Consider the following 26,083-nt stretch of genomic DNA (forward strand, 5'->3'; position numbering starts at 1 on the left):
TAAATATTAAGCTTTTTTTTTTGTAAATTTTGATACCCTTTAGATCATAATTGCTCTTTATTTCATAAATTACGGTTTCATATTTTTAATTTCATAATTTCTGCATGCCATCCTACCAGATTTAAATTGATGATCTATAATCCGGAATCGCCAAAGTCCCGAAGAGTCCGGATTAAAGACTTTTGAGTATATATAAATACTTTAAAAACGAAAACATAAGGTAAATGCATTCAATAATAGTTTATAGCTATAATGCAAATGAACCACTCACTTTGCAATGCTCTCTAAGTTTTCGAGGTACTCTCTTAGGATTATGAGAAGCAGCTCTTCGACGCATATAATATGGCAATCTCTGCACAGTTAATTTGGAAGCTTTACATGCTATTTCGTCTGCTAAAGATGAAATTTCCCTAGCACGGCATTCTGCAAATTTTAACACACTAACAGCTTTAAAGGAGAAATAAAACTAATTACAGAAAGATACAATAAGCAAATATATTTATAACTATACTTCCTTGCATGCATATATTAATTAAAAATAAGAAAATAAAAATTTTACATATTTCATGATGCACATTAAAAGGTATGTAAACTTTTTTTTAACATTGCATCTATATTATTAATTTGCCTAATTTTTCAACTCATCATTAAAGAAAAATCTAAATTTTTTAATTTTATATATAAATGAAGATTTTATAGAATTAATAAAAGTATAATTGGTTCACAGATATCTGATATTTTGTTTGCTAAATTCTTTACTTATTTGTACTTCAGGATTATACAAATTAATCATTAGGAAGCAATTTGATAAGAATTCTCTTCAAAAGACAAAAATATATTACACAGTTTCTTGGGTGTTATCAGTTGCATTTATTAAAGAATGGGAATTTAAGTATGACTCCTTATTGTTGCTGCTGTTGTTACTTATGCTATGCTCACTAGTCTGACAGTAACATCAGTTTAAATCTACAAAATCCTCGTGACAAGGAGTACAAGTTTTATGCCTGTCGTAGCCAGCAGCCTTGAGTACCTTACAGGTTGACAGTGAGATTTTGTTCAGTTCCGCCCCCAGTCTTGATGGAGAGCAGGTAACGGGTCTAAGGACCTCCCACCCCTCTCTTATTCCCCCAAACCACATGAAATGACTTTTGTCACATATTTAGAGTGCTGCCATGTCGCACTGACGCTATACATTTACAAACATCCATGCCTTCTCCAGGATTCGAACCCAGGCCCATCATCATGGCAGTCCGCGATGCTAACCACTATATCAGTTATACTTATTAAATTTTGAAATGATGTATTCAATTTTCCATATCTAATTTAAAATATGTAAATTGGAACAGATTATTTTTCTCAATTCTTCAAATAACATGCATAATTAATAATAATAAATAAAACTGCATATATTAAAACTACAGAAACACTGTTGCCCAATTAAGTTTGTGGATAGTAGAATGGCTGCTATATTTTTGGCCCCAGATTTGAGATCTGGAGAAGGAATGGTGAGATTACCATAGCTGTCTATGCATTTTGTGAGTAAAATATTGAAAGCCCATTATGCATTCTGAAAATGGTTTTTAATAATGAGACAGCTACATAACTAGTAGATGCAACCATTGCTGATATTAGAAATGAATGTACTGTATATATTTCTGAACTTCTGTGTATTAATTTTGCAATCAAGTGGATAATTAGCCAGAATGGAAGTGGTTCCAGCTACTTAATCTGTACGGATTCACTCTCTTCCCTGGAATCTCTTAAAAATACCTCTTTATGTAATGATATTATTGTCAATATACAGCAGTCTCTCGGAGATCTGGAGAAGAGGGGTATTTCAGTGTTTTTTACATTTGTCCGTGGTCATTCGGGTAATTATGGAAACGAGAGAGCTGATTGGCTTGCTAAGAATGCAACTAAAAATGATATTAACGTTGATGTAAATATTCCAAAATCTTATTTAAAAAAAACATTCAAAGCTAAAATGATTGAGCGGTGGAACTGTGATTATATCTCTTCTGATAAGGGATCTGTTACAAAAGCATTCTTCCCAACCATTTTTGAAAGACTGAAAAGTAAGGACTTGTTGCTCAATTTTAAAGTTACGCAATTTTTGTCTGGACATGGTAAGTTTAATGTTTATCTTGAACGATTTAAGCTGATATCTTCCAGTTTGTGTAATTGCAATCTTAGCGTTGAGCAAAGTGTTTTCCACCTGCTTTTTGATTGCCCACTGCTTGATAAAGCAAGAAATCTTTTGAAATGTAGATTGAAATTCATTGGCCGCCGAAATGTTATGATTTTGTATCCTCGATTTCGGCCTACCGAGCTTTCAATGATTTTGTTGACTTTTATTTTAAACACTGTTAATGATTTCTTTATACATTTTTATACTTTTGTATTTACTTGTGTTTTTTTTTTCCTTGTTATGATTTCATTGTATTGTTGAAAACTGATGATATTACTTACTATTCTGCCTTTTTCACTTACGATTTGTAAGTCTCGTGCGATACTTTGTGGTGCACGAGGATTTCTTTTTCTTAAAAAAAAAAAAAAAAAAAAAAAAAAAAAAAAAAAAAAAAAAACACCATTGCTGATGAATATTTAACTAGCAACCATCCAGTCATTATATTCAAAAATAAAAAAAATAAAGATATAACATCTATAATTCATTATTCTACACCAGCACATTCTTAGAAATGACCATATGTGTTTATATGTAAGTAATAACCTTTTCTGGAATTGAACTAACCTTCATGACATTCAGAAGACTGAATGTAAAATTTGTTTATGACTTAAAATTACTATCATAAAGGCTTTTAAAGATAGAATCAAGATATTATTGCAAGTACATGGTTTTGTAATAAATTGAATGCACTAATCTTATACTAATTTAATAAAATTTATTCCTATCAACAGAAATATAGCAGAGCTCTGGAATTTCCCTCGGAGTTATTTGTACAAGTGTTCTGCAATATAATCAGTAATTATACTTTAAATTACTGAATTCGTTAAATACAATAGGCACATCTAAACAGAAAAAAACTTACTCGGATTTCTCAATTCACATGGAAATAACAACTCACAACAACACTAATTAAGCAACTGAGCTGAGATGTTCTCTCTCTGGCTTTTTATAGTCTTCAACCGGTTGGGAGATATTTCAAGTAATTTCTGCTTTTCAAAATTACTGGAAAGCAATATGAGGATGGAATTACGGTTACAACTAAGTAGTCAATTACATTTATTCAATTTCAATACAAATTACCGAGATATCCATTTACTCAATGTTAAATACACATGCCCCTGTGTTCTTACTTTTCTGGCATCGCTTCTCTTAAAATTTGTCTCGTGCTGCATTGCACAGAGAAATACAACAATTTTAATTATAATTATACTAAAATTAACTATGCAAATATAAAATTTACATCCATATTATGAATATCTTCTGGGCTAATTTTCTTTTCCTTCATTTAAGTATCATAATAACTAGTTTGAATACTTCATTTAACATTTCCAAACAGGATACAATCATATTCAAATGTTGAGAAATAAATGCTTCAGCAAACAATATTTTGCCATCCATAATATATAATACAAAAAAACCTTGCACTATAATTTACTGAAAGAAATAAAAGTTCCAAAAATTTAGGAATCAATCGTTTACGTTCCATAGAAATTTTCACATAACTTTAAAATAAATATATTATTTTTTTTTGGAATGCTTTTTATTTCAATTATACGGAACTCTCATAAAAGTATACCAGTAAATGCCTCTGGGTTGGATTCAACTGTGAATCTAGTTGCAATCAGTACTGAGAAGGAGAGCCTAGCACATCAGCAGATAACAGTTTAATTTAGAACATTTTTCAAGCCAAAAACACAGCATTTTATCCTGCTGTAAATTATGAAACATGTCATTTCCACCAGCATTAAAAATATTACAGGAAGAATAATTTTCAAGAAGTTTTAAATTTTCACTTTTCTTTTCACTGTATACAACTTCTTGCATGATGCTATGTTCCCCTCTTTTAAAGAAGGAATATAGCTAGATGAACCAATAAGTCTGCAAAACCAAATTCTTGAGCAGTTAGCTGAACTTTCTTCTTTAAATTAAGTCTATTCATTACAATATTGCTTGCCCTGATATCCATAAAACATCAAAAAAAATTTTCTTTATTATCAAAACAAATTCTGTTTATTGCTTTTCTCATCTAGGATGAATTTTTGCTGTAATATATATACTGTGTATATGTTACTGTGAAAGACCGAGATTTGGAGAATGTCGACATTCACCGTGGATATCAACATTCACATAGTCACTTGGTGCATGTCTAAAATATTTGCCAAATATCCTTATTTCTGATCAAATGTCAACCTTCACCATTCACTAATAATGAATGTTGAATACGTCGGAGATTTGCATTTTGTTCTCCATATTTCAGGCGCCATAAAACTTCAAGAATGACGTAACGTGTTCGCCTGTCTTGCTGAGAAGAGTTGTTCGTACCTCTATAGAAGCATTTTCACTGTGAGACATGTAGCTTTTGATTCTAATGCGAGAAGGGCTACTCGATATTATTTTACTTCTTAATAATGACAGCAGTTGTGTTTGGATAAATGTTAAGCATTTAGTTCTAAATTTAGTCAATAAAGAACTATTTTTTTTACTTTTGCATTTATACCGTATATGCCAACAAGAGTCCCTTGCTTTTACAACTGCATTTAGTTGTGGAACACTTCCTTTTGAAGTGACAGTGTGTATAGCCTTGCCCTCTACTTCTCGAATTAACTGCAGCTGCTTCTCTCAGTGACATTACTTGAAATGGAATCTCATCTACGGAAAGTAACTTTTCTTTACAAATTATGAACTGATTACGGGTATAAAGGTGCTTGAAACTATCATTTTTATTTGCTAGTTTATAAAAGCCAGAGTCTTAATAAACAACTTCCAACACATTTCGGCCATCTATACGACCACGGTCGACATCAGGGACTTGTATTCGTACAGTATCACCAATTTGAGCAGGAGAAATTTTTTTTTCAGGTTCGTAACATTTTTGTTGCTTGTAGTAAAAGATTCCCTTTCACAGCCGATCTTTTTTATAGAAATAAACTCGTTTTGTTCAGTCCAGGCTTGATACGAAGACGTGATGAGTTGCAGGTCGTCCTCAATATTTTTCTTTGGAATGTGATTTTCGGTATGGCCACTGCTCAGATTTTCTTCAAGGAAAAGTTCGCAATTCACTGCAGTATCCATTCAACATAAATTAGGGTATTGGATAAATATAAAATAATGAAAACGTTGCGCGTACCATGAAACCTAGAATAAGACTGACAAGCAGTGTTCCAGAGTATAACAAATACATACTACATAACTTCAGTCGTAGCAGAGCAAAGAATTTGGTGACAGACAGTCGCCTCTCTGTTGAATTCATCTTCTCTTTTCGACCTCCACCACAGTATATCTGTGATTGTCGACATACACCGGTGATGGTCTGAATTTGCAAGAATATAACCAAATATTCGGTCTTTCCCCCATGTATTTGGTACGTGTTGACATTCACCGGTGAATGTCGACATTCTCCAATTTCAGTCTTTCACAGTAACATATACAGTACAAAGTCCAAAATCCGGACGCGTCGGGATTTCGATGATTCCGGATATTAGGTCATCAATTTAAATCTGGTAAGATGGCATGCAGAAATTATACAATTAAAATGATGAAATCATAATTTATGAAATAAAGAGTAATTATGATCTAAAGGGTATCAAAATTTACAAAAAAAAAAAAAAAAAAAAGCTTAATATTTATTTGTTTATTTTATTAAACATTTATTTCAATGTAACTTGTTTAAGTTGCTTCGTTTTTTGTGCTAATACTTTCTCTCTAATTCTATAAACAGACATAATTTCTTGTTCACTTACAAAGTTCCACTGTTCAAGTCCTGCAATTGCCGAGTCGAGAATACCGACTAATATACTTGTCAATCGAATACCGACTTGCCAATCGAAACCTTTTCATTTTCAATAACCTCTCTGTCACTTTCTTCACTATTGGTAGCGGTATTTTCTGGATCTAGAACTATATTACAGATTTCACCATCCATTAATTGATTGATGATTGGGGCATTGTCATCACAATGAAAAACTTCTGTTATATCATTTTCATTTATTACCGCTTCTCCACATTTCTTTACAAAATCTGGAAAATTTCACCTTTAGTTTGCGATATTCGAAAACCATCAAATTCACGGCTATCATCTTCGTCGTCTTCACCATGAAATATGGTAGCTGGCGATAAATTACGCAAAGCACTTTTTAACGTATCTGGAGACATTCTGCCACCATCTTACGATGCTCCACACAGCAGATTTTATGGTAAAATATTTCAAAAGTTCTTGAATAGTCTTGCTATTGTTCAAGAAATTTAAGATGGATTTTAAAAATGCTAATTTATATTTGTATTTCAGTGCGCACACTATTCCGATATCCATAGGCTGAATGACAGATGTACAATTTTGGAGGGAAGAATAATACGGATACATTATCTTTCACTAGAACTTTAAGTGAAGTATGAGCCACACAGTTGTCTATACAATCAGGACTATTTTTGAGTCATCTCTCGGGTATAAAATGATTTTCAAACCAATCATTCATTAACGCTTGTGTCATCCATGTTGTTTAATTTGCACGATATATGGGAAAGTCGTTACTCCTTTAAATGCGCGAGGTCGTGCACGTTTTCTGGTTACGAAAAGTTTGCATTATAAAAAACTTCTTATCCCTTAATTTTGCCGCTTGATGCTTCCCCAAATTCCAAAAATTTTGTCTTCTCTAAATTCTGCCGTTTGGTGACGACACATTCTGCCGCAGCTTCTGGGTTTATGGTGAATAACATATGAGTTACTCTTAATTAAAAAAGGACTAAATGTTATTTTATCGCCTATGAGTTTCATTAACAAAATCTATTTTGAGCATATGAAAAGAAATTTTTGTTGAATTTTTTCTCGTCAACATTTCTTACAGCATTTAAAAATCTATAATCATCGCCAAGTGTAATGTTAGCATAAAAAGTTGCCTTATTCTTATTATTTATTCAATTACTAATATATATTAAAAAAAGGGTACTATTCGGTTTTGAGGGCCGTAAAAAATCGCCAAACTATTGTTGATGCCAGTTCTGCCAAAAATAATAGCAGCAACCCTAACGCAAGAAAGGAAGTATAATAGCAAATAATTATCTAAGATTGATGTTTCAAATTTAGAATCTTTTTCCCATCATTTTACTGCCTGCTTGAATTAAAAATAATTGTAATTAATGAACTACTGTTGATTGAAGTTGTCAATATCTACTCACGTGTGCAGTTTCTATTATTAACCTGGTTTAAAAATAAGAAAAACTTAATTACCTTTTCTTGTGTGCAGAGACTGAAAACACAATTTCTTAGTTGAAAATAGAATCTTCTTCATGGAAACACAATTTACTTTGACACCATTTTTTTGATTCACACATCACATTAAGCATTGAAAAGGATAAACAAATATTTAAATGCTGTTTCATAAGTGTTACATTTACTGTCTATTTCTTATTTATGGTAGTAAAATTATATGAGGGACCAGAGTGGCTAACTTTGATTTTCTTACATGCCCTAACTGGCAAGAACCTGAACTGAAAACTGTGTCCATTAAGAGAAAAAAAAAAAGGTTTAAATTTTCGCTCACTAGTGAAACCCCTGGGATCATCTAGTGAGGGAAAGAAATAGTGAATGAAATGAATTTAAAAATGAATATCTAACAATAGTATTTTAATGACATCATCTAAGGAATAAGTAATTAAAAGCAGCAGATTGCATGATTATCCAAGTAACTCCATTTATACTGATCATGGCATGTTGTCAGTATCAACACCGAGTAATTTACAAAATAAATTTAAAGAGAACTGTTGATAATAAAAATCATTAAATAATTTCTCAATATATCTAGGTTTGTTTTTGCAATATCTCCAACAGATTTTATTTTAGTTAATATATCTTGTTTTGAAAGGCACAAATTTCTGCAAGATGCTGAAAATAAGTAAATCTTTTTATCCAAATTGTGCCTCCCAAAGTTTAAGCCTGGTCATGAACGCTTTGATGTGATCAAACAGATTACACACCAGTCAATATTCAAACTGCACCCAAGCACTTAGTTTATTCATGCGCAATGAGATTTACTTAGAAAGGCAATTTTGTCATCCACTTTGTGTCATTGAATTCCCCAAATCATTTCCTCTTGCTTTGCATAAACTGCTGCAATTTGGTCTTTAATTCTTCAAGTGACAAGGGTTTGGAGTTTGAAGTCCTAAAGTTCCTAACACCATGCATAAATGGCATTTTCTTGATTTTTAATTAGAAAATAATATTCTCACAACATTCCTTCCAAATATATATTACTTGAATTGCCTGAACACATTTCATAATGCATGTTTGGATATTTAATGGTATCCTGATCAATATTCTTGAATATATTAATGCAATTTGATGATTTATGTTAAATACTCTTTTAGTGACCCCACCTTTTCTCAATCAGTCCATATCACTATAATAAACTGCATTATTTGTTTAGCTCTTCTGGAATTTGATAACTTTCATGACATTCTAAAATCAAATGGTTTTGCATACAGATTATCCTAGCACAGTAAATGAAGACAATGGGAAAAAAGAAAATATTTCTTTCTAAAGTAGTGCTTCAAAACCTTCCTTCCTTTCTCATTATAACAATGGCACCATCAGTTACCAGACCCTGAAAGTTGATAAAACTGAATCAAAATGTAAGGGCATTTTCTTGGTGGCTTCAAAAATAGCAGTGCCTTTTTTTGATTCCCTTTATAGGTACTAGCATTAGCAGTAAACTATTTTTTGGGGGTAAAACATTAAATTTTTGGTGGGAAAAAAAATTAATAATCATGTTTTAGGGAAACTTATACAAAGCATCCTCCCAAAGTTCTACTATATCTTTATAAGTAAACTTGTGTTTTTAATGAAAATACCATTGAATCTTTCTTTAAGAAATCCTAATACATCTGTGATGACTATGATCCAGACATCTGTAATTTTGTTCGCAAAATATTATTAACATATTTTCAGCTAACAAATAATTAATAATCATGTTTTAGGGAAGGTTTACCTTAGCATCATCCCAAAGTTCTACCGAATCTTTAGAAGCGAACTTGTGTTTTTAATGAAAGTATAACTGAATCTTCATTGAACAAATCATCAGACATCTGTGATAAATTTCATTAAATTGAGATTGCATTCGTTGAATCAGAGGAGGATGAAGTACAATTCTACACTCAGTGGAAAGATCTCAAAGTGAATGAGTAAGTTGTATAAAATATAATGACAATTTTTTAAAATGTATTTTATGCCATAAAATGACATTTAGAAAAGAAATCTGATGTTGAAGTTTGCTTCAGAATTTTACTCTCAATTTTTTTTTCAACTTTTTTGTAAAAAAATACTCTAACTTCTGTTTTATAGCTTAATAGGAATTTTTTGGTCCTTCTAGACTAAGAAAAGCAAGTAAACATATTTTGGTTATACTTCATCCTCACTGTTTATGCTGGATCTATTGCTTTCCTTATTATCATATACAGTACTGCAAAATGCAATAACTAGATACTTTATTTGAAAATTATTTTTCTCTGAGAAGTTTAATTCATACTATAACAGTATCTTTTTTACAGTTCTCCATGGTAATGAATGAATCACAATCCCTCACAGTTTGTAATAAAAATTCTATTTCTTTAAGGTTTTACTGCTTTGTAGTTAATGTATCATCTTTCTATGAAGCTTGAGAAAAAATTATCATGGGAATAACAATTCAGTTTAAATGTAAGAGTTTGAGATTGCAATTCCAACTATTCAATATTTATCTGAACAATAATTTTCTATACCTTTTTTTTAAATGTCTGAATTAACTCATATAAGGCCATAATTTCTTTGCATACTTTGATGATAAAAGAAATTTTTCTATCGCACTATTTGAAGTGTGATAATTATTAACTTGAATGTGAACAGAGGTCATATGTCATATGTACATTTTCTTCACAAAGATGCTAAATACAGCTATTCAATGAAAAATATTGAGAAGTAGTTAGTCATTTTCTAAGGAATAATGACGGCTCCCTCAGAGAATGGTTATTACAAGTGCTCTACCAGCCCTTTTTGTTATTAACCAGCATCAAGAATACTAAACAAAAGGGAAGTAGGATTCTTTTCCTTAGTTCTCTGAGTGATATCTATTTTCTAAAGTAAAAGAAATAATGTCATTTAAAAGCTTCAAATTTATTTTTGGTGAAGGGAGAAAATACCAGTGAATTCAAATGGAATTTCAGGTAGTGATATAGTCTGACTCCACAATTTAACAAAAAGTCAAAAGATAACATATAAAAGTTAAGCATTACCTCACTTGCTGGGAAAATTCTTTAAAATGTCAAGAATGGAAGAATCTAGAAACTTTTTATTTTTTTAAACGTGAAAATTTTAGTACTACTGACTGGTAATTTTGCGTCAATGACAACATACTTGGTACTTCTGGGTTATATGGCCTTGATGAGAAATGGTAATTGGCATGTTTTAACCCTGACAAGAAACAGATTATTATCAATATATGCATGTGCATTTAATTTATGTTTCATCATTTCCTTGTTAAATATTAAATATATTTATTATTCTGAATCTTCTATCTTAAAGGGACCAACAACATCATGGAACCAAAAACACAGAGATATGGCTCAGCATCATATGGAGTGTTATCCAGCAGTGTCATATGTTCAGGCATCACATCAGCCATGAGAATGTATTTGATGTATTATTAGCAACAATAGCTAAACTGCAGTCACAAGAAAGTTTATTTAAAATTAATTTTCAGTATGGTTTTATATTATTTAGTTTTAATAAAATAACACATACAAATTTATACAAAACTATCTTTGAATATATGTAGGTAAGTTGAAAAATAAGTTTCCCCTGTCGACTGTGGTCAGAGTTGTGTATGAAAGTCAAAAAATAGAATGAGACATTAAAGATATGACATACCTTTATTTTTTCACATAGGTACCAAGTACATTGAGACATTTGTCATATCGCTTGATAAGCTTCAAAAAGCCCTCCAGGAAAAAATCAGGGCTTTGCATATGGAAGAAGCATTGAACGGCTTGTTTCACTTCAGTATTGCTTCCAAAGCGCCTTCCCTCGAGATTCTTCTTCAAAGCAGGAAACAGATGGAAGTCGCTTGGTGCGAGATCAGGACTATATGCAGATGGTGTAGGCGCTCCCAACCAAGAGTTGCAATATGGTTTTGCATTGCCGTCGCCGAATGTGGTCTGGCATTGTCATCCAACAGCAGAATGCCAGATGTGAGAAGGCCAGGCCGCTTTTTCCGAATCGCCTCTTTCAATTTCGACAGGGTGTCACAGTAGCGCGTAGCATTGATGGTTCCAACCTCCAAAAGTTCCAGCAACAAAACTCCTTGGGCGTCCCAGAAAACTGTGAGGAGCACTTTACCTGCAGAGGGAGTTGTCTTGAACTTCTTTCGGACAGGTGATGACGAATGTTTCCATTCCATAGATGCGGCCTTTGATTCTGGCGTGAAATGGTGGACCCACGTTTCATCCCCCGTCACAATCCGAAACAGAAAGTCATTGCCATCTTCATGGTAACACACGAGATGTTCCAGGCTGACCCCCATGCGTTGTTCCTTGTGTGTCGAGGTCAATTGTCGGGGCACCCATCGTGCTGACACTTTTCTGTATCGAAGAATGTCGTAGATGATGTTTTGAGCTTGCTCATGTGAGATTCCAAGTTCTTCCGCTACTTCATCGATGGTGATACACTGGTTCACTCTAATCATGTCATCCACTTTCCTGACATTTGCATCTGTAGTGGCCGTGCGCGTCCGTCCAGCTCTCAGTATGTCCTCCACTTGCTGGTGTCCATCACTGAATGTGCAACACCATCTCCGCACCATTTGCTTCGACATCACACCTGGCCCATAGACTTCCACGAGGCGGTTATGAATTTCTGTTCCTGATACTCCATGTGCCCATTCATAGCGGATAACCACTTTCACTTCCTCCTTTGACCACGAATTCCAAACGCACCTTCTCTCCATGCCTATCGGGGCTCAAATGAGAGGCTGGTCTGTGCTTTGTGCACGCACTGCAACAGCGCCATCTACTTGATTTGCAGCGACCTCAACCCAATGGTGTATCGGTGACTTGCGCGTTTTCCTGCTGCGTTGCCTTTCGCCCATAGCCGTTCAACGCTTCTTCCATATGCAAAGCCCTGATTTTTTTCCTGGAGGGCTTTTTGAAGCTTATCAAGCGATATGACAAATGTCTCAATGTACTTGGTACCTATGTGGAAAAATAAAGGTATATCATATCTTTAATGTCTCATTCTATTTTTTGACTTTCATACAGAACTCTGACCACAGTCGACAGGGGAAACTTATTTTTCAACTTACCCTCGTATATAGTCAGTACCAGTATTTAGTAATCCTTTGAATAATGTAAGTTATGTATTCCCTAAACCTTAATGTAAGTAGAATTTGTAAATAGTTTAGGTATAATTTTGTAAAAATTGAAATATTATTATTATACAGTCATAAGTCGTTAATTCGGACACCCATAATCCAAACCTCAAAGCTACAAACTTTCTGCGCATGCGTCTTGCTAATTCAGTTAATGCTGCAGATTGTGTTGTTCCTTAATCGAATTGGATCCGACTTATTATTTTTTGCAGACTGTTAGAGCAATTTTATAAAAGTAAGCTTGAACTTTCGATTATGTCAAATAGAATTTCCGATATATATTTACTAATATGTAAAGGATCTACAAGGCGAAAGTATGTTTTGAAGTCCATTAAACAAAAAGTGGAATTGCTGCAAAAAATGGATAAAGGCATAGCCTTTGTTTCTCTAACCATTCCGAAATCTGTTTATCAATTTCAAGCTGCTCTGCGGCCAGGGGGGGGGGATGGCGCGGAGTGCAATGAATTGGAAGTTGATCTGTCAGCACTATCCTTATCTTCAGGGCAGATGTTTTTATTTTATTCGGCTTATAATTCCTTACTAAATGTAGCATTTCATCTCGATGTACTCCGTCTTTGATATGATTTAAATCAAATTCCTCATCATTATAATTCGCTTCCGATAGTGAAGAAAGTGACACAGAGGTTATTGAAAATGAAAAAATTTCGATTGACAAATTAGTCGGTATTCTCGACACAGCAATTATAGGACTTGAACAGAAATTATGTCTGTTTATAGAATTAAAGAGAAAGTATTATCACATGAAACGAAGCAACTTAAACAACTTACATTGAAAGAAATGTTTAATAAAGTAAACAAATAAATATTAAGTTTTTTTTTGTAAATTTTGATATACTTTAGATCATAATTGTTCTTTATTTCATAAATTACGGTTTCATATTTTTAATTTTATAATTTATGCATGCCATCTTACCAGATTTAAACTGATGATCTGTAATCCGGAAAAATCAATAATATGGAATTGTTGAAGTCCCGATGAGTGCGGATTAACGACTTTTGACTGTAGTATGTATATAAATATAGTTATATATTATAGTATTATTTTATTAAACAATATTTTGTGATAGCTAAATTAACTTACAAGACTCCAGTGCAGCCCTCTAACCTAAATCCTTAACTCCAGTGGAAGTGCTACACCGGAGGCAGACAACTGCAAGGAGAAATTTTGTATTTCTGATAACATCTACCTCTATCATTGTTCAAAGATGAGAATAGTTATGGTAGTTTGAGTTGTTATCTTGGCAATACTGTGATCAGCATCTCACAAACACAGCTACAGTACATTTTGTGGTCATACACTATTTACATGCCAAATCAATACCTGCACTTGTTGCTTCACCTATTTTGCTTTGCACATATGTATGCTTCTTAAATCATTCAAACCAGCCAGTACAAGTTTTAAATGCTTTTCCTATATCAGTGATGATGATCTTTTCCTGTAATTCTTTACTTAAAAACCTAGCTTCTCCTAGATGATCAGAAAACTTAACTGTGTCAAATTCTTGATCCAGAAAGATAGCAATTTCTTCATCTCTGAAACTCAGCCCAGCCTCTTGTGCTAGTAATAATTGTGCATTTCAATGTTGTTTTATCTTTCTTGCTTTCATTCTTCACTGTAGAAATAGGTTGATTTATATTCTAAGCTACTGTTGATACTATAAATTGATTTATATCCTGAGTACTGTTAATATAATTTCCTCCTCTTCATACAAATGAATTATTTTAAACTTTTCGTCTAAATTGTAGACCTTTGTTTTTAGATTTATAATCTTTGCATTTTGAGTCCATTTTACAGATAAATTAACAATGAACAACAATAGTGCTAAATGAGTGGCTCAATTAACCACATGAATATCATTTAACTGCAAGAAGTGTGGGTTGTGGAAAAGAAAAAAATTTATGTTATTTTATTTTATTACTCCTTATTTCTAATTGTTTTTAGTTTGAATGTTAGAACTTTAGTACACTTATTTAACTGTGAATTTATGGAAGTTAGAGGATTATTCCATATTAAATAAACTGTATATACAGAGACTGAATGAATTGCATACGCGAATCAACAGCTGTCCATTTCTTGCCAAAGTTGAAATGTGGCAACTGTTTTTTGCAAAGGCTGCTCCAAGTAATGCACACTTTACTCTATATTAACAATAAAGAATAATAGTGCTGAATAAATGAGTGAATCAACCACAAAATACTTAAATGCAAGAAATGTGGTTGTAGTCGTAGAAACAAAAAACTTTTTACCATATTTTAATAGTCCTTATTTCTAATTGTTTTGTTTGAAAATCAGAACTTTAGTATGCTGATTTAACTTGAATAATGAAGAGGCTCTAAGTAATGCACAATGCATATGATTTGCAGCAGGAAAATTTTAGTTTCATTTGCAATAGTTCCTAGACTTTTTATTTACATTTATTACCAGGGCTGTGGAGTCGGTAGGGAATATAACTGACTTCGACTAGACTCCCTGACATATACATATACACATGGGTTACACCTTAGTTTTTTAATATAAAAGAAGTAATAGATGCTACAGAAAAAAAATTTATGGCATAACAAATTATTTATATTAATTAGCTTTTATTATGAAATGGAAAAACTGGCATTAGTTACTTCTAAGAAACAGTATAGCTTCGGCAAGATTTTCTTTGTTGGAGGGCCATAGATCCGATTTGATAAACTTCAGAGCTGAGAACTTTCCACACTAACTTGAGTAGGAGGAAGAGGTGTTACCATTAGGACTACTTCTTTTATCTTTTCAGGATAGAATTTTATAAGTTCTAAAAGAGATGTCTTGCAAAATTTTTTTCATTGTAAACACCAAGCCAACAGTTAATATTTCCAATGTTAGTTTATCAGAGGAACAAAAGCGAATTCTGAATAGAATTTTAAACTTCTCAGAAAACTCAAAACCTTTGATCCCAAAGATTTTAGCTCCTATCAAAAAAATCTGATGTGAACACCACGACTTCTTTGCATGGCCTATTAAATTGCATTAAATTACACACATTTCTTGCTGCATTTCATTTAAACATATTTCCTTGAATTTCATTACAGATATATTTCTCATTCAATTAATTCTCACTTCGCGGCACAGCAAAAAATACATAAAAATTCAAAACATCTTCATTATAAAATTGTAAACTACAGAAAAATATAAAACAATTTTCTCAATTAAAATTAAGAGTTTCTACCCCCAAACAAGCAATTTCGCCAGTGGGCAAGAAAGAAGATTTTTCGGTGCACAAAACTGGAAAATTACTTTTGGTCCTACTTGGTAAAAAGACATAAAAGGTGCAAAAACTGCTTAATTCACAATTCTACCGAGTTTCAAATGTAAACAAATGGCAGTTCCTTAAGCTTACTTCGCCATTTAAACTTTTAAATTGTTGATAATTCTACAATTATTGCATGCAGATTAACTAAACTCATAAAAACCTTAACTGGAACAAGAAACCTGCATAATTCAATCAATTTTAAAACAAACAATGCCCAATTTACCAACATATGAGAATAAAAAAAAACTAAGCTCACCAAGCCGGGTAACAAAGTGGGAATGTATACACACAAATTGTGCAGCTGATTGCAATGAAAAGGGGAGATGCACAACTACAATTTACAGCAGTCCCATATACAGAATTTCAATGTTCCACAGTTACTCGTTCCTGAGTTATGCCAGATACATACATGTAATATCTGCAGCAGATCAGCATTGGAAATGAAGCTTGGCATCAAAATCTGGGCACTGCTAAGTGGCTTACAGCAGAAATGATAACACCGAAAGATTTCATTTTTTAAAATTCCATATCTTTATTCACTTAAAATGGCAGATCATTATTCTTTTAGATTCTCCAAGACTGCATATGCGATAGGAATTTAGACTAAATACAATTAATTTTAAATTTACAGCGTCATATTATTCAAAGAAAGAAAGACATATGGGAACAGCGGCAGCAAAAGGTATTACAGCAGCAAGCGGAGAAAAGAAATCTGACAAAAAATGAATAAATAAATCTTTGGCATCTTTGAAATAAATCTTTGGCATGTTCTCTCCAAAAAATCAGGGTGATTAATCTGCTGATGGTTGAGGGGGGTTGCTCAAATACAAAATGTCAAAAAAAACCTCCGTTGCCTAAATAAAAGGTAACTGGTTTTTGACATTGTACAGTAAAGTGTTTGTAAAAAATACAAAATTCTATAAAAGTAAAATTTTAAGACAAATAACTTCTGTGATCCAGTTTAAGTCTTTTTTTAGATTTTTGGAAACTACAAATGAATACTACTCTACACGAAGAAGAAAGAAAAGAAACTTTTGTTACATAATTATGCAATTACTGAGCTAGAATGCTTAGACATTATTGATGCAATTGATAAATTTTTTTTTATTATTTACATGGTAATCATTTTACTGTACATACTGATCATACTGCTTTAGTTTGGCTTAAAAATATTAAACACCCTACTGGTCACTTATTTAGATGGTCTTTAAAATTATACATGTATGATTTTGATACAAAGTATAAAAAGGGATCCACTAATGTTGAAGCCAACATGCTATCTAGAAATCCTATTTGTCAACATTTAAGATTGCAAGTTAATTTATTATCATTAGAAGAAATAGAAGAATATCAAAATTTAGGTAATGTTTGCAATCCTAAATATAAGAAAATGAATGATGTGCTAACTATTAAAAAACAAGGACTGTATAAAATTGTAATCCCAATATATCTCTTTATACTAAATTACTCAAAAAAGCACATCTACAATTTTCTCATATTGGTATGTCCTCAATGATAAATTTATTATCTCTTCAGTATTATTGGCCAGCAATTGTTGAAGATGTTAGAAATTATTGCAAGCATTGTGAAGTATGTCAGTTTAAAAAGAAAAGTAAACAAAATAAATTTGGTTTAACGCAAAATTTACAATTGGTGAGTGAACCTTTTGGAAATACAGTCAAAAGTCTTTAATCTGGACTCGTCGGGACTTTGGCAATTCCGGATTATCGTTTTTTCCGGATTATAGATCATTAGTTTAAATCTGGTAATATGGCATGCAGAAATTATAAAATTAAAAATATGAAAACGTAATTTATGAAATAAAGAGCAATTATGATCTCAAAAGCATCAAAATTTACACACACACACACACAGAAAAAAAAAAAAAAAAAAAAAAAAAAAGCTTTATATTGTTACGTTTTTCCTATTCTTCTGACAAAAGTTTTTACGTTTTTCTTCCTTCACGTTCATATGGGGTTCGTGTGGATTTGAAGTGAATAACGACGTCACTTGATAAAGTATCGAAACACACTTTATTTACCAATATTCTCAGAACAGCTCCAAAATCACGCTTTCAGTCGTCAAACTGTTATAAACACGCTGACACGTTCAGCGACACAGCCTTCACACTGTCAGGCAATAACGGTGGAGACAGCTTCCGACTCTGTTTGGTCGTTTTCGGAACTCCACGTACTTTCGTGACTCTCCACGTGATGCACTCGACGATACACAAGAGTATAGCTCTCGACTCAGCACAGTCTAAGACAAAACTCGATGATGCACTAAAAGACTCTCTTGATGCACTCGACGACCACCTCGGCGCTAGACTTTGAGATACTCGCTCAATGACTGACTATCAGCTCGCTAGACGAGGCACACAATCTAACTGACTGTGGACCAGCAGGGTTTATATAGCTTTCGGCTTGTGTTCAGGAACATTCTGGGCTAAACCGGTAAGAATTCGTTCCAGAAGGTTCTCCAACCGTCCATGGTATATCGCCAATTTTGTCGACAAATGAGCGATTTCTCGCCAAATATGACAACCATGTCCTCCTTTGCCATTTTATGGCAACTCTAAAACTGCTTTGCAAGGAAGCCATCTTACCGCGCCCTTACATTTTGTAACAATATTTATTTGTTTACTTTATTAAACATTTGTTTCAACGCGTGCATGCGTAAAGCATACATTAGGCATAGTCGAAATTAGAAAATTGCAACCAGAAAACTATTTGATGTGTATTCGTGATATTTATAATGACGAGGAATTTGATTTAAATCATATCAAAGACGGAGTAGATCGAGACAAAATAATACATTTAGTAAGGAATTATAAGCCGAATAAAATATAAAAACATCTGCCCTGAAGATAAGGATAGTGCTGACAGATCAACTTCCAATTCATTGCGCGCTGCGACGTTAAAGGTAAACAAACGTTAAAGTTTAGATAAACAAAGGATATGCCTTTATCCATTTTTTGCAGCAATTCCACTTTTTGTTTGATGGACATCGGAACATGCTTTCGCTTTGTAGATCCTTTGGTAGCTCCAGAATCGGAAATTCTTTTTGACACAATCAAAAATCAAAAGTTCAATCTTATTTTTAAAAAATTGCTCTTACAGTCTGCAAAAAATAATAAGCCGGATCCAATTAGAAGATTAAGGAACAATGCAATCTGCAACATTAACTGAAGTAGATAATTAGATAATTTTAGCTTATCTTATACCGTCCGTTATACATTAAATGCGCATATGTAAACATATTATGTGCATGCGTAAACGCATATGCACGTTTACGCATGTGCAGAAAGTTTGTAGCTTTGAGGTTCGGATTATAGATCATTCCGGATTAAAGACTTTTGACTGTATAAAGAAATTCTGTCATCTCACAGAGTAAAAAAGGGAAAGACTGGTGCTGCCATCTACTGGCATGGTAATCTCAGTGTGGGCACCGGTCGGTTCTAAAATTGTGTAAATAATCTTCTGCTAATTATCACTTCTGACTGAAATGAAGTAAATAGAAAAGATTCAGCCTATACCTTCTGTTAGACATTAAACGTGCATGCGTAAATGTACTATGCACATGAGTAGATGCATATGCGCATGCGTAAAGGTATTATGCGCATGCGTCAACTCATTATGCATTGACGCATGTGCAGAAAGTTTGTAGCTTTGAGATCCGGATTATGGATGTCAAGATTAAAGACTTTTGACTATTTTCTATTGATACTATTGGTGGTTTAATTTATTATAATTCTACTAAAAAGTATATTTACATAATTATTGATCATGCTACCAGGTATAATTGGACTTTTGCTTCTAAAAGTGTAACAACTGATACTTATATAAATTGCTTAAGACAAATTTTTTAAATTGAGGTACAAAAAATTTTAAGTGATAGGAATGCTGCTTTTACATCTTGAAAATTTAAGCACTTCTGAAGAAATCATAATGTAAAATAATTATTAACTACTGCAAATAGACCCAAAACTAATGTTGAATGTGTTAATTAAACGATAATAACTTGATTAAAATGTAAACTAAATGCTTATCAAGGTAATATTGCGTGGACAAAATTATTACAGGTAAGTGAAGAATATAATAACAAAATTCCGACCTTCATATTTAAAGTATGGAAAATTACCTTATGATTCCTTACTTCAAAATCATGAATTGTATCCACCAATAGAAGGGGTTAGAAAAATTGCTCTTTTTTAATTTGGGTACTTTTTCTCTAGTAATAGCTTTCTCTAAACAGTGTCATATCCGTAAAAGTATTCCGCATTATGTCATCTTAAAACTTCTGCATTGCCTCTAAGTTTCAGCCAATCAGATTAACGAAAATGTTTACTATAAATATCGCTGCAATCCTACTACCTTCTCTCTTTCTCTGCCTATGCTTGCTGGCTGAAAGACATCTCTTGCTTGGCTGCTTTTGTTAAAAATTTAATGCACCATCATCAGAATTGTGAGATGCAGATTGACCCCCATTGTGAAGTGCAAGAAGTAATAAAGATATATCTGTAATATCAAGTGATTTTGCAATTCTTCAAAAGTTCCCGGCATCTTCTGCTACGTAACTGATATTTTCAGTGAACTTCTAATCGTCATTCCACTCGAGACTCCAAAATATCAGCATTCATCTTTCATCAATTCACTGCATTTTACTTACTAAATCTTATTACATACATATTGCTATGGATTTGGTATTTAAATAGCTAATGTTAGTAGACTTATAAATTAAATTGTTTTATTCTCCGTTCAGTGCGGCGCGTGACGAATATTATGCGAAAGTTAGGCCGGAAAAATTAAAAAAATAAATAAATAAATAAATAAATAAATACAAGAAATAAAAAAAATTAAAAATACAAGAACACGTGCATTTAACATTTAATAGATAAATATCTCTTTTTGATTTCGAGAAAGTTCCAGAAAATTCTTGTGTGCGATTTAAAATCTTTTAAAAAGGAAGAAAACCTCTCAAATCAGTAGTTAGTTAGTTTTGTTGTTGTTTTAAGAGTTTGCTTAGAAAACTGCTCTTGTTGACTGTAGCGAATTCACGGATTAGCTTTCTCTAGCTGCTTTGAATTAAGTTCTCTTGAACGTTTTGAGTAGTTACAAGATAGCTACTGTGAGATATTGTAATACTGAATGAATAGCTGATTAAATTTAAGCATTTTTGTTGTGATAATAATTAAGTTTGTCCATTTTTAATTGGACTTGTGCATTCAATTCAAACAAACCCGTACGTATGCAACAATTTTTAGTGTCAGGAGTGGGGTTTTGAATGCTAATTACAAGAGCAATGGAAAAACAATTCAGGCAATTGATGACTGCATTTGCTGCTTTCCAAGAAAAGATGGAAGGGGCCATCTCATTTAAAGAAGAAATGAAAGCGGGACAGGAACAGATGAAATTGGGCCAGGAATTCGTTAAGGAAGAAATGAAAGCCGTTCAAGCCAGTCAAGAATAAATGAAAAGAGAAATTACCTGCATAATAGAAACAAATTTGAGGCTATGGAAAACTGAATGGACATGGTTGAAAATAAAGCTGGACAAATTGAAGAAAAAGTTTCTTCCATAAAAGATCAAATTGAAGAAAGAGTTTCTTCGGTGAAAGAAGAAATAGAAGATGGAGTTTCTTCTGTAAAAGAACATATAGAAGAGAGAGTTTCTCCCATCGAACAACAAATTGATGATAGGGTTTCAGCCATTGCGAAAAAAGTTGATACTTTAAAGAAGATTGTAGCGACGGCAGGGAGCAATTCTGATAGTTTAAAACTTTTACCCATGCCTGCTCGTCCCTCTCTGAAGTTATCTACATATGATGGGAAGCCCTCTCGGCAAGTGTATAAAACACAATTTTCTATAGTGGCGGAAGCGAATGGATGGAATTCCCAAGCTAAGGCCTGTCATCTCGCCGCTTCTCTGTGAGCAGACGCAGCGGATATCCTGCAGACACTTCCCGAAAAGTAGAGATCAGACTTTGAAGCTCTATCCGGCTCATTGAAGCTGCACGTTGGGAAGAAGTGTTTGAAAGACTATAGTACGCTTCAATTAAAATCCCATCAACAGAAGCCCAATGAAACACTTCAGGAGCTTGCCACGGATGTTGAAAGGCTGTCCCATCTCGCCTTTTCGAAACGCCCGAGAGAAACAAGGGGAATCCTGTCCCTGCAATATTTCATCGACGGCATACAGGATCCCGAAATACAGAAAGCTCTGCGAATGGCGGATGTGAAGGACATAAAAAGTGCTCTGTTGTACGCCATGAAATTTGAGATAGCTGAGCAAGCAACTCGTAGAGATTGTTACCCAGTCAGAGCTGTGCGAGTCCACGAGCCAGTGGATCAATTGATGGCTTCTTTAGATGATTTATCCAGACAAGTCGACGCTTTGATATGGAGTAGGAGTGAGAACAAAATGGATCTAAGGTGTTGGAGATGTGGTCGTGAAGGTCACCTAAGACAGAATTGCAGAACACCCGAGGGTACGGAATATAACACAGATGATTTTACCAGACACATCAGTGGCTTGAGATGGGACAGAAGTGAAAAGAAAGCAGTTCTAAACTGCTGGAACTATGGTGTTGAAGGTCATGTGCGAAGGAACTGCAGAACTCCCCAGAGCACGGAAAATAAGACAGACAAGTTAAACAGACAATTAAATGCCATCGGACGAAAAAGGAATGACAAGAAACCAACGTGCTGGAACTGTGGAACTGAAGGCTGTGTACGAAGGAACTGCAGAACACCCTGCAGCACGGAAATTGAGACCATTTCCCAGCAACGACGGAGGAAACAAACAAATGACCATATCGAAGAACGGGGGTTACCAGAGAATGAAAAACCTTGTTTTAATGTGCTTAAGATTTCTACAGTGAGTAGCAAGTAGCAACAGCAACGGACTGACGGGGCATATCGATGGAGTTCCTTGCAATATGATCATTGACACAGGAGCTAATGTTACCATCATTCGGAGAGATTTAGCTCAACAGTTTAAAGAAAAACTTATTTGGATGCCATCCTCTGTTACCCTTCAGACTGCATCTGGTAATAAGATCGAAATAGCTGGAAAATTAAATATGAACATCAAGTTTGGAAGTGCCGCCTACCATCACATGGCATATGTGGCAGATATTACAGATACATACATACTCAAACTGGACTTTTTAAGAAAATACAATTTTTCCTTAGACTTCAAAAGCAACAAACTACTTTCAGCATATGAAGACATCACTATCCATTGCTAGAAGGGATCCTCACCTGGAAAGGCCGAAGTCTCATGTGAAAGACCCTATTTAGAAAGCTGCCGAAATCATACTAGGGTCGGAGAGAAACATCAGACTACTGGTTATTCTCCATCCCAGATGCTCTTCGAGACCTTCGTTGCCCTACGGATGCACCTTCATTGCCTCAGGAATACACCTAAGATGTCCAGGCCGAGTTTGAAGTGATGCACCATTTTGCACGAAAGCGTGTCAACTTGGCGACGCAGAAAGTGAAGACCAGATACAACAAGAGAGCTACTGGACATAGATTCAACAAAGGAGACAACGAGTGGTTGTGGAACCCAATTCGACGAAAAGGAGTCAGGCCTGAATTACAGTCACCTTGGGATGGTCCGCACACAGTCTGAATGACGTCGTGGTTCGGATTTGTGAGTCTTCGAACTCTAAATCTAAAGTCGTTCATTACGACAGGTTAGCTCATTACTGCAGCCATAGTACGTAGTGTATATAATTGTAAATAATATTAGACCATCGTCGTTTTTGTTTCTAAATGTGTAGTTAGTATTTGTTTTGTATTTTTTATTTGATTTGTTTAAAGTTAGTTATTGCATTTATTGTTCATATTGTTTGATATTGTAATGTTTATGCCTCAATTATAAGTTTGGCTTCCTGTCCAGGGATTGTACTGCCCGGGACATGCAGTCCTTCGGAAGAGGGCAGTGTTATGGATTTGGTATTTAAACAGCTAATGTTAGTAGACATATAAATTAAATTGTTTTATTCCCCATTCAGTGTGGCACATGACGAATATTATGAGAAAGCTAAGCCGGAAAAATTAAAAATACAAGAACATGTGCATTTAACATTTAATAAATAAATATCTCTTTTTGATTTCGAGAAAGTTCCAGAAAATTCTCGTGTGCAATTTAAAATCTTATAAAAAGGTGGAAAACCTCTTAATTCAGTAGTTAGTTTTTGTTGTCGTTTTAAGAGTTTGTTTAGAAAACTGCTCTTGTTGACTGTAGTGAATTCGTGGATTAGGTTTCTCTAGCTGCTTTGAATTAAGTTCTCTTGAACGTTTTGAGTAGTTACAAGATAGCTACTGTGAGATATTGTAATACTAAATGAATAGCTGATTAAATTTAAGCATTTTTGTAGTGATAATAATAAAAATTTGTTCATTTTTCATCGGACTTGTGCATTCAATTCAAAGAAACCCGTACGTACGCAACAATATGTACACTGCTTAAAAAAAAAAAAAGGGGGGGGACAGTGCTATATCTCCCGTTCTACTGGGCCGATTGACAAAATTCAAACTGCGTTTTTCATGTCTCGAAAGAGCGACTTAGGATACATATTAGATTTATATATAGCACTATTCTAACATAGGTATTTTGACACAAAATTTGGACTTTTTCAGAAATAACATATCAATATTTTTTCATATTTCGATTCTACGACTCAAATTATGACAGAATAATAAGTTTTGTAAAAATCGTACAAGTAGTTTTTAAAATATTAGGTCTCAAAATTTTAGCTCCTCAATGCTAATTGAATTTGGTAAATATTTATTAATCTCTCTTTTTTTTTATTAAACTTTTATTATTTTTCCTTTCACATTTCGAAATTTAGGTTCATTCCAAATAAAATTTACCCATTTTTTGTGTTTTATTTTTTAAATTTCTATTTTAAAACAATTTCTATAAATTTTTCGAAAAAAATTTTGAATTATAATCTATAAAATTTTTACTATCATCTTAAAGTAGGTGTATTTTTAAGCTTATCTGCAAAAAATTAGACTTTTTTATTCAAAATTTTCTAAAATATATACGAATTTACATATTTTCGCATTTTGAAATTTGGCATCTTTTTTTTGAGCGATAATAACACCAAATGCGGTTTATGGATTTTTGTTAGTGAATTGCCACAGCTATTTTTAACCTTAAATTTCAAGTAAAATTTTACAGAGAATTAATTATATGAAATATTTTCCCTCAATGATGCATAATAAATATTTATTAATACTATATGAAAAGCTATTTTTTTAAAAATTACAGATGATATTCAAATTTGTAACTATTTTTTTAAATTTCTCTCTTTCTTCGTTAAAAAAAAAAAAAAAAAAAAAAAATAAGAGTAAATTTTTACCTTTGGCATTTTATCGTCTGCTACTTTACTTTAACTTCGTTTAAATCAAAATGTCTAAAACTGAGAATTTTCGTTTCATGTTTATTTGAATTTTATGAAAATATTTTATGACATTAACTGCATAATTTATTTGTAAAGAAACTGTTGCTTATGAAGTGGCTGAAAGAGCGGCTGATACTATCATCCATATTTTTAAAGCACAGTATATTTTTATAGAAACATGAGATTTAGAATAATCACTTTTATAAAAGTCAAATTATGATATAAACATACAACCCTCTAGAGACCGAATTAATGGAAGTTCACTGGTTATGTAGAAATGATCTGCAGTTACTTAATGGCTGGATAAATCAGCAGGTTCTGTGGACAAGTAAGAATAATTATATAAACGACACCCAACATTCTGGATTCAATTAACAACGAGGATATGATGTTTATTAAATGAATTTAAGACTTTTTAAAACATAAAAAATCAACTCATTTTTTATCCTAAAATGTATTTTTGTGAGTAGCGTATTTTCATTATATCCTTAAAATTCTAATTTAGAAAGTAATTGTCAAGAACTGAACCCTAATCATCAGTAATATAATAAGTAATTATTACGGTTATTAATAAATCCTTCTTATAAAGTAATTGCAAATATTTCAAAAAACTTTGTCTGAATGAAAATATTTTTCTATGCAAATATTTTAAATTTTATATTAATCAATATTGCACACGATATTATTTATTTACAACAATTATATTTAATTAAGAATTGGATTGGATTATTTAATTATGGCAAAGCACACGAGAGTTATCTGCCTAAAGGGAGGGATTCTTTCGTGGA

At 33.0% G+C, this 26,083-nt stretch overlaps 1 protein-coding gene across 10 annotated transcripts in view; it reads right to left on the reverse strand.

Moving 5' to 3' along the window:
• Positions 1-26,083, reverse strand: part of Pop1 (POP1 ribonuclease P/MRP subunit) — an 88,098-nt gene that overhangs the window by 45,688 nt on the left and 16,327 nt on the right. For 3 of the 10 annotated variants that reach the window (XM_085819256.1, XM_085819252.1, XM_085819254.1), the window contains exons 3-4: positions 3,051-3,190; positions 272-447 (exon numbers count right to left, since the gene is read on the reverse strand). In XM_085819256.1, coding sequence (XP_085675382.1) covers positions 272-337 — 66 coding nt within the window. In that variant the 5' untranslated portion in view covers positions 338-447; positions 3,051-3,190. The remainder of the gene's footprint in view (positions 1-271; positions 448-3,050; positions 3,191-26,083) is intronic. The other 7 variants (XM_085819249.1, XM_085819248.1, XM_085819247.1 and 4 more) reach the window with 3 other exon arrangements.

Source organism: Stegodyphus dumicola, chromosome 6 (genome assembly GCF_044657685.1).
Source record: "Stegodyphus dumicola isolate Sdum_Otavi_A_Nest chromosome 6, ASM4465768v1".
Lineage (NCBI taxonomy): Eukaryota > Metazoa > Arthropoda > Arachnida > Araneae > Eresidae > Stegodyphus > Stegodyphus dumicola.